Below are 12,468 nucleotides of genomic sequence, written 5' to 3' on the forward strand. Positions count from 1 at the left end.
CAAGTGACTCATAGCTGGCTTTCACCCATAAATCTCTCTCTCCTTCCTTATGTATCTGTTTAAACTACTCCATCAACTGCTCTTTAACTGTGAGAAAATGAATATGCTGCAGCTATTAAGGCCAAACACCAAACTTGCTGAAACAAATGTTTGTCTTTGCAATGACTGCCTTGGACCTACCGCTGTGCACATTTTATAGCCAACACCAAAATCAAAGCGGCACTGTTCATCCATGGAATAATTGATGCCTGGCAGTTCAGGGAGCTTGGGCCAATCATGTTCAAAAGGGTCATCAAGAAGACAGTCGTAAGAGCTGTGGAAAGATGCACAGAAAAAGATAATGAGAAAATGTAGTAATTGTTTTTTTTTAATCAGTACAATCAAAGTCTTTATTCTGAGATGCCAACATTGAAAATATTCATTTTCTCAAACCTGTTTTTGTTCCCTGAAGCACTAACGGTTCCTTCTCTAGGAGCACTGCCCAGTGCAATGTGACTGAGCACTGGATGGGAAGATCCTACAGCAAAATCCCTGTATTTGCTGGGGACTGAGGAGAAACATCTCCCGCCCTTCCCTGATCTAATGGTAAGCATAGAATTTGCACTTTGTTTTCCTGTTACCAGAGGCAGAAAACAAACACTTCTCAATTCTCAGTTCCAAAGGGCACCATTTCAATGTACTTCAAACTATAACATGAATCCTATAGTACAAGGACTAACACAACACCTTATGCAGTCATAGAAAGCCTTTCCACTGACTTTATGGAGCTTTGAAATCAGACAGTAGTGTGAGAACAGCCCCTCTTACCTGAAATCGACTGTATACACAGGGACAAAACACAGGTTATGCAAAGAGCAAGAATAAGGCCTGCTTTTTACTCATTCCTGTTAAACTCTTGTTGGGCTGCTCTTCCTTCACAAGGATAAATTCTATCTTAAGCTCTAAGGTCTTGATGTAAAATTACTGTTTTATGCTTTAGGTTATGAATGGGATTCCTTCTCACTGGAATCCAGGCCATAGTAGGTCAATTTAATTTTTCACTCAGTTCTGACTTGCAAAACCAGTTATTTGCAATAAAGAAGAACTAGATGAGGAAGCATTTACATGGGGCACTATGTACATACATACACGCGGATATCATTATACTTTCTCTGTTCCCCTTTTCTCCCTAATTCAGACCCACACATGTTGCATTTTCTCTCTTCCACAACTTTTGCTAGTTCTTTTCAGCTTAGGGCTTCACCTTTCCAGTTTCACAGTACAACTAGTACAGAAATAAAAAATCTAGGAAAAACACCAACTGAAATAAAGTCTTCCAGAGAGACACCCACTACCATTCCCAGAAGATGCAATGAGTGTAGTGTAAAAGTTTAAGTGAGGATGCAGTGTTACTGATTTTCCTTTTCTAATATAGACATGCTGCAACAAAAGGGATCATAAAACTGTATTACTGGAGAAAGCCAGAAACTGAGGTACCTCTTCCTCCCTGCTGTTGCAGTGAGGGACAGAGAAGCCTACTGGAATGCCTCTTTATACCATGTTTATAAAAGGGACTTCCACAGGTAAGGGTTCAATTTATGACACTTGCGGATTGTTTCTCCTCTTTGCTCTCTGATGGAGGGCAGCCCATTGGCCCCACATCTCAGGGAACTGCAAAGACTTCTGTTTCCTTTAGTAAAACCATCATCAATGAGTGCTAACAAGTTCTTACTGTATATATCTTTTGAGTTCTTGGCCACTGCATCTGGACCAGTGGTAACGATGAAAGGCAGCCTGCACCAAGGGAGCCATAACACTCCCCATTGCTGTCTCATCCCCACATCTGTTCCCTTGCCCATCGTGCTCCATTCCCAGCCTGAAACAAAGAATTGGTATCAGAGCCTCCACAGTTTCTACTTTTCAACTGGTAAAATTGCTGTAAAGAAAACAGTTTCTCATGCAAATGTAGTAATTCAAGATGAAATTGTTCTCTGCATGCTACAGATATCACCTGCATTTCAAACAGATCTTTGATGTCAAAATATAAGGACTCTCTAAATACTCTTTAGGAACTAACTAATTAGATGACAGTTACTACTTTCGATAACAGAAAATGGCAATTCTGCTCACCACTGAGCATTTCATTCAGACATTTAATTATTCATGACAGTACACTCACTTATCAAAAGCACCAACTTATACATAGAGCTAACATGGTTGTAATGCTGTACATCCAAAGACCTAAATATGTTAGCATATTAGATTTCCAAATGTATGCATCTGGTGTATTTTATTGTGCAAGTGACATGGTCATCTCAAAACTGGCTAAACTCCTGCATTACTCTGGCCAAAAAAAACAACAACCCAGCAATAGAGTCTACTGAGCTGAACAAGAAGCCTGCGCTACTTAAAGATGACATTAATTCATCCAGTTGACAGAGATCTTTCTTGAATCTATTATTCTCAGTCTAACATTTTATCACTCCTTAGGAAGTAACAAATTAATAAATCAGCACTTTCAATCAATGAGAAGAAAGAATTTTAAGGATGCTTGGTAAGCTACCATCTCTACTGCCTGGCCTTTCCAGGTTTCTTTCATAATTATCTCACCGTCACCCTACAGAAAGCGAGTTCCTGCCCTTTCTTTCCCTTCTCTTCTTCCCTCACTTATTCACTGCTGAAGCCACTGATGCATTCCAAGAAGATGATAATATAATTTGGATGGCTGTCACATAGCCATTAAAATTAAATCACTTTAAGTAAAAAGGAGATGCAGCACCATATGTTGTTGTTAATCTAATTTTATGTTAGACTTACACGTGACCAGTTTCATGAGCAACAACAAAAGCTGATGAAAACCCATCCTCATGGTTGAGAGTACAGCTTCGGACCGGGTGACACATGCCAGTAACAGGAGCATATCCTATTGAGAGAAATCATGTCTGACTGCTTTACCCATTACATTTCATAGAATCATAGAACATCCTGGGTTGGAAGAGAAATTAAAGCCCACTCAGTTCCAATACCCAGCTGTTTGCTACCCACCAGATCAGGCTGCCCAGGGTCCCATCCAACTAGGCCTTAAGCACCTCCAGGGATGGGGTATCCATAGCTTTTCTGGACAGCCTGTTCCGCTTGACACCCCACCAAATTTACTGCCCAAGAAGAACCAAAGATTCTCTTTGATCGTGAATTTCTCCTGTCTTTGTAATTTCTGTCAGTGTTAATGGCTCTGACAAACTAGGTTTGATTCTGCATACATCTGGACTACATCAGGCACTTATGCTCTCATAAAAAAAAAAAACAACAAGAAACTGCAGAAGATTCCCATTCAATTAAATTTACAGACAAAAATAAGCTGTTTCTTGTTCATTTGTTTGCACGTGTTTATATTAATACCACCACCTAAACACTGCTTGGTACATATTACATGCCTTGGTCTCAGCAAAAGCCAAAATCCTTCTGAAATGGGGAGACTGCCTAACACCTCATCCTGAAATGCCAGTCCAGGCATGAGTGAGGTCTCAGCACTCTTGCCTCACCCTGAAAGATGAAGAAATTGAACACAGACACCTATGAAATCTCTAGCCGGATGGATAGAACACGGCACATTTTTCAAAAAGCTGTGTGGAGAAGCAGATTCATGCCTCAACCAGTAAGAGCTCACCAGCATAAAATCTGAAAAGCCTCCTTGATAAAGAATATTTCTGTACTAAGCAAAAATCGGTAAATTCTGGACATCAGAAGTGAATGTACTACTGACACCATGCTAAACCATGTATCTTAGACTGCTTTTCCATGACTAGATAATGAATGGGGGCCTTTTTTCTAGGAAAAGTTGCAGAACTTGTGTCAAAGGCAAAGAAACTGGGCATAGCACTAGAAGAGACTATGGTGGCTGACAGAGAGAATGAAGCCGAAGAACCACTTGCAGAGCAGCACCAGAGCTCTGCGTGTGGCTCAGGTAGCAGGAGGAGCTAAGGGATTTTATCTTTACAGCAACAGATATAGAGAACATTCAGAGAGGAAGCAGTGTTCTTGAGGAAACTGAGACACGGAAGGTAGAGGACATTTCTGACTGTACAGTACTAGATTTATTGCAGTGATGACGACATTTAGTTGGACAGCTCTGTTTCAGAAACTGCTCTGTTTTCTAGTCTTTTTTTCCACCTGGAAGCAGACATAAGAAGCACACAAAGCCACAATGTGTCTGCTAAGAGGAACCCTCAGTCCTACCACAGACCGCAGCATCGGAGATGAGCGCTAGTTTGGTCTGGGTAAATGATTATAGGGGCATATTCTGAACGCAATTACATGAGAACCAAAGAAATAAAAAATGAGACTAGTTTGCAATGCTGCACAGAGCAGTAACGCTTCAGGAGTCTCACCCAGACCCTTATTTTTCTGCACTGATATAAATCATACTTTGTGGATTTACTTTCCATTATCATTAGTTCCTTGCATGATAAGGACTAATGGAAATATCAAATGAGCTCAAAAGCCAGTTGTAAGAAAAAATAAGTTGTGAATGATGCAATAAAATTAAAGTGAAGTTGAATGCAAAGTGCACTGAGAATTCCTTATGTGCCCTGCATGCACATGCAGAAATATATTTCTCTGAAGAAAGGAAACAGCAATTTACACACTATAAGGTAAGATTTAATCTGTTCCAGTTAGATATAAATGGCAAGGACTACCCGCTTTTTAAAAAAGCATGTAAAATGAAATAGAGTGAGTACTTTCTCTCCACAGTGCTATAACAAGTACATGCTTACGCTGTCCATATGGGCCTTTTCTAGAGCCAAATAGGAAACTGGAAGTTATTATGAGCATACATGCTTTCATGAACAGGATCAGGTTTCAGTCTATCTTTAAAATTGAACACTTAAGGTATTTTCTGAATCAGTGCCTACATTTCTTAATCTCTCTGGGTCACACAACAATGAAATTTTCATTTTTTTCTCGTTTTCTATTAGACACTACACACACACACACACAAAACCCCCAAAGTCCCGATACTTTTGCTCCGGGTCAGATGCATTACCTTGCATACCAGCAGGTCCAAAATCTTGCCTAGTCAAGAAGATGGCATGATCATGGTGCTCAGAGTGATTGGGGTCTGACTTCTGCTGCTGGTAAGCCCAGCGGCAAACGTTCTCCAGGCTTCTCGAGGGATTCCCCCTTTCAATCAAGCTAATGGACTGAAAAAGCAATATATTAGAACTAGGATCTACTAAAGATAAGAAATTTCATCAGGTTCTGATTTTCGTGGAGAACCAGCCACATTCCTGTTTCTCTTATTTCCCTATCACTCTAAGTCATAATAGTCCTCTTTGATATGAGAAAAGAAAATGAGTATACAGGACACTGACTGATCCATAAAAAAGGACCGATATTCTCTCTTTGCTTTCTTGTCCTAGATCCCCAGGCAGAGCCAAGGAAACGTTCAAGAGCAGCCAAATTAGAATGCTACTGTTTATAGCAATGCAATTGTATGTAACAGTGAGTGTGCACAAGTAACAGCTCATCGTTAAGATTTTTTTTTTAAGGACAGTGTATCGAGTAATTACAGCATCTATTAAAATGATAACAAATGACAGCCCTTCTGTGCAACATGCTTGAATAATATCCAGATGAAGCCTGTAGTGTGTAGGATAAATGCCAGAAGACAATGTGACTCAGTTGAGTTAAATGACAGTGGAGTGACAACATACAGCCTGTGTGGAGGAAGTGAATAACATAAACACAGAGTACAATGCCTCAACTGGTGTAAAACACTATAGCACCAGTAAATCTGTACTGATTTACAGAGATTAGCCATCTGGTTCTGTGAGACTTTTGCTACAGTATGTCTACGAGCTCAATACTTCAAAAGGAAGTGATCAAATTTAATTACAAGGCAAACTTCAAAGCAGCCTTTTGATTTGCTCAAATTCAGTGCCTGAGTTAAATGGAAGGGACACGACCTTCATCAAATGTCAAACAGCACTTACAATGCTCTCATCCTGAACAACGTAACAAGTATTTGTTTCAAAACTCTCTGAATGTATTATACCAACAAAATCAACATGTTGGCACAAGCATAGTCTGGGGCAGAAAGTGGAAGAGTACGCTGTAACTCAGCAAAAGGAGTGTACAACACAATGAGGAAAGGAAATAGTTTCTATAAAGACTGAGTGAAGACAGGGCAGCAGCAACTTGTGTTGATCAGTCAAGATGATTGCCACTACTAAAGTAATTTGCTTCCCTGAGGACTTACAAGGGCAAAAAGTCAGGCTGCCCTGCAGTCCCATGAACTATGATTACAACGATGATGAATGCAAAGAACTGGTTTGGAGGGTTGCTTACCTTTGCATAGCCCAGCATGATCATTCGGACCAGCACAACATTTATGTGAACACCCAAGGATTCATCATGGTAAATTTCATTCACCTGAGAAAATAAAAAAGAAAACGTAAAAGGAAGAAATCATGGATGATACAAAGGGAACTTCCACGGCCATGTATCTGTTATTTCAAGTGCTTCTACCACTAGTTTTCTCATAGGAGAATTCAAGTCTCAAATCATTTCCATGCAGTTAGAAATGTAGACTATACTTCCTGTCATCACACACTCCCTCACTGAGAACTTTCTGAAGCACATTTCAAGACTCCTCTCAAATTTAATGGCCTTTGGATCAAAGCCAACAAAAAAACTGTTTGGGGAAAGAAGGACTACAAGCCCAGCAGATACTTGTCTGAATGCTTAATTTCACTTGTTCGATAAACATAATGAGGGTTATGAAGTTATTTCTGAAAGCTAGACTATGGCAGTAGAGTGACCTTCACTGAGGGATTTAAAAGCAGATAAGAATCTGCATTAACAGCAGATAAAACCATCACCATTCAGCCCGCATGGCCACTTCTGCTCTGCCATCTGGCCACTCTAACTGTGTATGAATTCCAGATTCTGCTCCTATTTGCTTTGTCAACCATTTGTCTCACTTCAATCATTTTAAACACATGGGATGAGTATTTTAGTGGGGAGAGGGAGCGCATATTTTTCATTCTGTAAAAGATTCTTCTGCCAGTAGCTTTCACTCTTTCTGCACTTTAAAGCTCTAGGTTGGGAAGGCAGAATATTCAGACAATGACACGATCAACGCAACTTCATTTCTGCACACATGTAAGCATGTGTTCAGCCTTAAAGGTCTGAATAACACTCCTGCTTTTAGATCAATCTTAAAATTAATGGGCAAAGTCTTTCCAAATCCCAGAAATGCTTTGGATGTTCTCATCTAAAAATTCTACAGTCAACAGCATTGCCAGAGACATAAACTCTGTAGTATACCTCACAGAGTAATGATATCTCCAAATACACTCGATTTCTGCAAGTCAACACATTCCATTTTAAAAGTTCACCAACTGCATGAAAGCATGTAACATTTACAGGATCTGGAAAGACTTACTGTGCACACTAAAAACAACCGCTAGCCTGAGAAAACACCCATACATAAGACATCATCTTGAGACATCAAAACTCTCATCCTCAAGGGCTGTAGAAAACACACAGGAAAGAGAAAAACTAAAATCTCACAAAGAGCCCTCACAAAAGAGTTCTGGCTTTGTAGAGGTCTCCAAAGAGGTCTGTGCATATCATTTAAAGACAGATTTTTTATTTCAGTGCTTTCAGTTTGATTTCCAAAAGAAATAAAGATCAGATACTTGCTCCTTCAGTCAGCACTAGTGACCCAATACATTTGGGGTCTGCTGAACACTTTCCAGCAACACTTGCAAAACTATAAAGATCTTGAAGAAATCAAGTATCTAGAAGCTTAGAGGAAAGTAAACAATTTACTGGAAATAACAATATTATTGCTCTCATGCAAGCTGAATATCCTCCACTACCCACAGGAAGGGAAGCTCAGAGTAGGCACACACGCAGAAGCTTTCCAACACTCTCCTGACAGGAGAGCAGCTTATATCCCATTAGAGAGCACAGCCATATGACAGACATCCAGAGGTAACGTGGCAGTTCCACCGTTCTCTGAACAACTGAAATATTTCACCGTTGTTTTAGTTTTGAATAATTTATTTCAGAAGCAACTAATAGTGCTGCCCTGAGCTTTAAAGTCATATTAGTACAAAAGTAACCACATAATTCTAAATAGAGTATTAGTGGAATTTAAGTTTAAAAAAAAACACCATGCAGATGATAGGTTAGAAATTGTTCTTCTTGAGGACCTTCTTTGTGCCTGGTAAGGTGAGAAATGTCCTTTCACTAGGTTATAAATTAGGAAACTAAAACATCTGCAGCTCATCAATGAAGTTATTATTCCCATCAAAACAAAATAAATATTATATTATGGGTAATCGGTGAAAAGTAAATACCACTGTTTGGAGCAAGGTTGGTATATTTGAGCAATATTTAGAGATTTTTTATTATTACTATTATTTAACTTAGGCTAAACAAAACTTTCCCCTTCCCCTGAGGGAAAAAGGTCGTTCTGAGTTGTCCAGCTTGCGGGACCTGGCACAGTGATTTCAGTCCATGGTTTTAAAAAATGCAATCCCTTTCAGGACTAACTGAGAACAGACTGTCAGCAGGACAGTTTTACAAGAAATGAGCACACAGCTTCGACTGCTCGCCTCATGAAGCAATTATTCCAAAGTTCAATTATTCCCATTTTCTCCTTAGCAATGCAATAGTATTGCTTCCACCAAAGTTCATCTCAGAAAAACGTCCACAACTTCTGTTGTGCCAAGAAACAACAAACTTCCCACAAGTGACCTTCGAAGAGACATAAAGGATTCTGGAAACAAATGAAAGCTTCAAGTCCTCCTCAGCAATTTCTCCACAACCTTTTTCTGTGGACCGCTTTGGAACGATGCATTCATGGGTAGGATTCCCATGAGGAGCGAGCCCATATAGGCTCTCATGATCTAGACACAGGAAATTTTGGAAACCTGCAACCTTGCTAGAAGGCCACAAATCAAAATAAGTGCTGAAAACTGTCGGTGTAGACTGTAGCGCTTTCAGACTGCTGTAATTGCATCTATGCTGTGGTTATACTGGCAAAACAAATGACATTCCAAGATACTGGTACTGGTACAAAATGCATATATAAATCACACCCCAGGAAGCTTGATTTGTCTGAGTTGAACTTTGGAAACATATCACAGATGTCCAGCTGGCCATACGGACTCTGGTGTAGCATTTAAAAGGAAAAAGTGATTAGGCTGAATTCAATAGTAATATACACAAGAAGTAAATCAGTGCTCCGCCTGGGACAGTGGTGACAACTAGGAGACTCCACATACAAAGTGGGAAATATCTGCTTACTGAATGGATAATTATTCAAACAGACAACATAAATATCCCTGGCAGTAAACTCTACAGCTAAGTAAGAAGCGTTGGAAAAGGGAGATAACTACAAATCAAGGGATTTCAGGGCTTCCATGGATACTCACCTGTCTACACAGTATGAATGCCAAGGGTGAACCCACATTCCTAAACTGATGTACTTGTAAACTGCAATGGTGAAATCAAAGACATCCTCAAGCTATACACTGCTCCCTAAAAGAAAGTCAGCTGGCTTTTCACTTGACACAGCAATTGCAGCCTACTGGCGCACAGTCAACCACACATTCCCAGGTTAGGTTGGATGATTCCTCTGAGCACCTCTAGCAGTACGTGCTCTTAGTAGCTGGCCTTTCAAATTTGAGACAGTCAGAGAGATGATGATGTACGGCTGCTTTTGTGCAGGTACTGTGCAATTCCTTTTTGTGGTTGCCCACCCTCCCTCCCTTCATGGTGTGCAGGCAGGGGCTTCAGGCTAATCCAAAGAAATCTGCTGACGTTTTCCTCTGCTCAGTCACAGTAAGCTCCTCCCTGCTTAGATCAAATGCTTCATTTGACTGCCCTTGGGTTTGGGGGGCAATACGGCCTCAAGGACTTTCTGGCCTGATTAAATTACTTACTTTTCTGTGTCTGACTTGTGCAAGGGGAAATGCAGTTCATTGATTAGCAGGAAAGTTGAGTAATTCAGAATCTAATGATTAATAACATTATCCGATATACTTTTTGCATTACTGGAAATAGAATAGCTTGAAAATGCAGCCTCTTATTGATCTACTGACTATCCACAGGAACAAAATACTAGATTAAAAAGCAAGGAGTGAGATGACCTCTTTTGGTGACAACTTCATATGCCATTAGTCTTTAGCAAAGGCTAAGGGCAAAATTAGATTAAAACTGACAAACTAATACATAGGAAAAAGTATAGAAATAGCTCTCCGAACCCATGACCTTGACAGACAACAAGGTAAGTTACAATCTTTGTCAGTACCTACAGAATAGGTTATTTACTGATAAAGAACATCCCTTGGTGCTGACTGTGATCTGGAAATGTGAGAATGTGAGAAAATGAAACTCAAGCATACCTGCTTTTCACAGAAAACCAGGCTGGGAAATATGACCATTCAAAGTTTCAAGTGAGAGAATACAAGCTGCCTCTCCCAGCTGAACACACAACCCATAGCCCAGTTGTCTGCAGTGAGACTGCAGCACGCAGTTGCAAGTAGCTCTGCAATAGAGTTGTGACTCCTGTTTCCACTGCATGTTCTTTAAGTCTTGTAGCAATTATTAAGTTGTTAAAATCTTGACAGGAAAACCTAGTTGTTATAAAATAACATTAAATCTAAAAGAAGTAGCAATCTTCACTGTAATTGACCTATAGCTCCTGATGGATGAGGTCTTTCACCTTGCACCAGTACTGCATGGGGATGTACTCCCAGTAGATGGAGCCATTGATGTTCAAGAAAACACAAAACTCCACCATGTTTCAGTTGTGCTGTTTGCAAAGCTAAATGTTTTTAAGACTAAAAAGCCAATATTCTAAAATCTTCAGTGAAGATTTATTTTGGAAAGGAAAAATAATGCAACAGATTGCTTTCTGGAGTTCATTTCCTACCAGCAATGCAATGCATTAATTGACGCAAAGAACAAAGACATGCTTTATAACAACCCACATTATTAATTCTTCCACAACATCCATGGGCTAATTAAGACACAGAGGAGATGGCAGCTTCTAAATACAACATTCAGTGACTGCTTATTTCAAGAGTCCTTATTTGACAACAGAAAGAGAAGACTGCTCAAAACTCATGTCTGTGCTGATGTTCAGTAACATAAGTGATAAAAAGAAAACAACTCCTTGCAAGTCTTCCATCAAGGCATTATTTTTCTTCTCAAAGCTTCTGCATTCGAATATTCTCTTGCTTCCATGTTTGCCCAAACTGCCTTAACTCCTACTTCACGTTATTCAGTAACACCAATGATCTGTGCAGTTTAGCACAGTCATAAGTTACTGCTCAGGGAAAATCTGGAATTGACATTTCTGAAATACTGCTAGCAAGGAAAGTCCAGCAGATCCACATGGAAAAATGTTGCAGATTACCTGCTAATTTATGCATGCTCTACGCAGTCACCAGCATTAGCTCTCATTTCCATGTGGAACAGCTCACAGAAGAATGAGCCTCAATCTACCTTTTCTCCTTTATCAATGTTGGTAACATTTAAGCATGTGATCAGGTTAGAAACAGACAAAGTCAGATATCTCAATGTGTTTTGGCCCTGCCACGCACTTCCAGTTGGAGTGAATGAGAGGCACTAAAATTCATGGTGGTCCTATCCATGTCATAAAAAAACCTAAGGGAGATAAAGTTTTATTGGAGATAAGGAGCTGCAGGTATAAAGGTTTTGACATTTCTGGAACCGTCTTTTCCTACCGAGGTGAATCATGAAGGCTCCACAAACTTCAGCACTAAGCAGCTTCAATAGTCACTTCCTTGAAATGTTTTTTTGTGCAAGAAACAAAATTAAATGTGGACATTTTCTTCTGTGCTAAACTAATGGACAAAAGTGCAGAATTGTTATTTAGAAAGGTGACATCCACAAAGCTGCAGTGCTCAGCTGACCGTGATTGCCAGAAGTGGAATTCTCTCTGCAATGTGAGAATGAATGATGCACAGAAGTACCGCTCTACTAGCTAATTTTGGTTTATTCTCAAGAAGAAAAAAAAAAATAGAAAGACATAAATACTGACAAGCCCAAACTTGCTTAGAATCCCCCATTACAACCTGGTATCCTATGTGCCCGTCTGCCTGATCTCAGTTACTTTAATCCAGGGAAACTTCATCTTACGTACCTACCAAGCGAGTAACAAATGACACAAGCCTAACAAAGGAGACCCTGTATCTCAAATCTAAGGAAACAGTGTTGAAAACATGGAGTTTTTTAAAGTGACTGCTTTACAAAGTGCATTTGCTACCACTTGCTGAAAATGATCATGAATATTTCACTCTTCTTTTGTTAGCTAAAAATCAAACTTCCTCTAAACTAAACGCAGTGCTTTAAATATGTCTTTTTTTTTGTTGTTGTTGTTAGAGGTTTCTCTCAGGTAGCATGGAGGAGAGGAAAACCATGTTGTGAGAGACAACATAACACAAA

The 12,468-nt window shown here is 39.7% G+C and overlaps 1 protein-coding gene across 10 annotated transcripts in view; it reads right to left on the bottom strand.

The window, feature by feature from the left end:
* ADAMTS3 (ADAM metallopeptidase with thrombospondin type 1 motif 3) overlaps nt 1-12,468 on the bottom strand; it is a 114,987-nt gene that overhangs the window by 20,174 nt on the left and 82,345 nt on the right. For 9 of the 10 annotated variants that reach the window (XM_015861762.3, XM_085546859.1, XM_015861759.3 and 6 more), the window contains 5 exons: nt 6,328-6,411; nt 5,024-5,180; nt 2,797-2,902; nt 1,712-1,855; nt 181-313 (listed from right to left, as the gene is read on the bottom strand). In XM_015861762.3, coding sequence (XP_015717248.2) covers nt 181-313; nt 1,712-1,855; nt 2,797-2,902; nt 5,024-5,180; nt 6,328-6,411 — 624 coding nt within the window. Of the gene's footprint in view, nt 1-180; nt 314-1,711; nt 1,856-2,796; nt 2,903-5,023; nt 5,181-6,327; nt 6,412-12,468 lie in introns of those variants that run through there. The other variant, XM_085546858.1, reaches the window with a different exon arrangement.

The sequence above is a fragment of the Coturnix japonica genome, chromosome 4 (genome assembly GCF_054131305.1).
Source record: "Coturnix japonica strain WE chromosome 4, WE-NBRP24, whole genome shotgun sequence".
Lineage (NCBI taxonomy): Eukaryota > Metazoa > Chordata > Aves > Galliformes > Phasianidae > Coturnix > Coturnix japonica.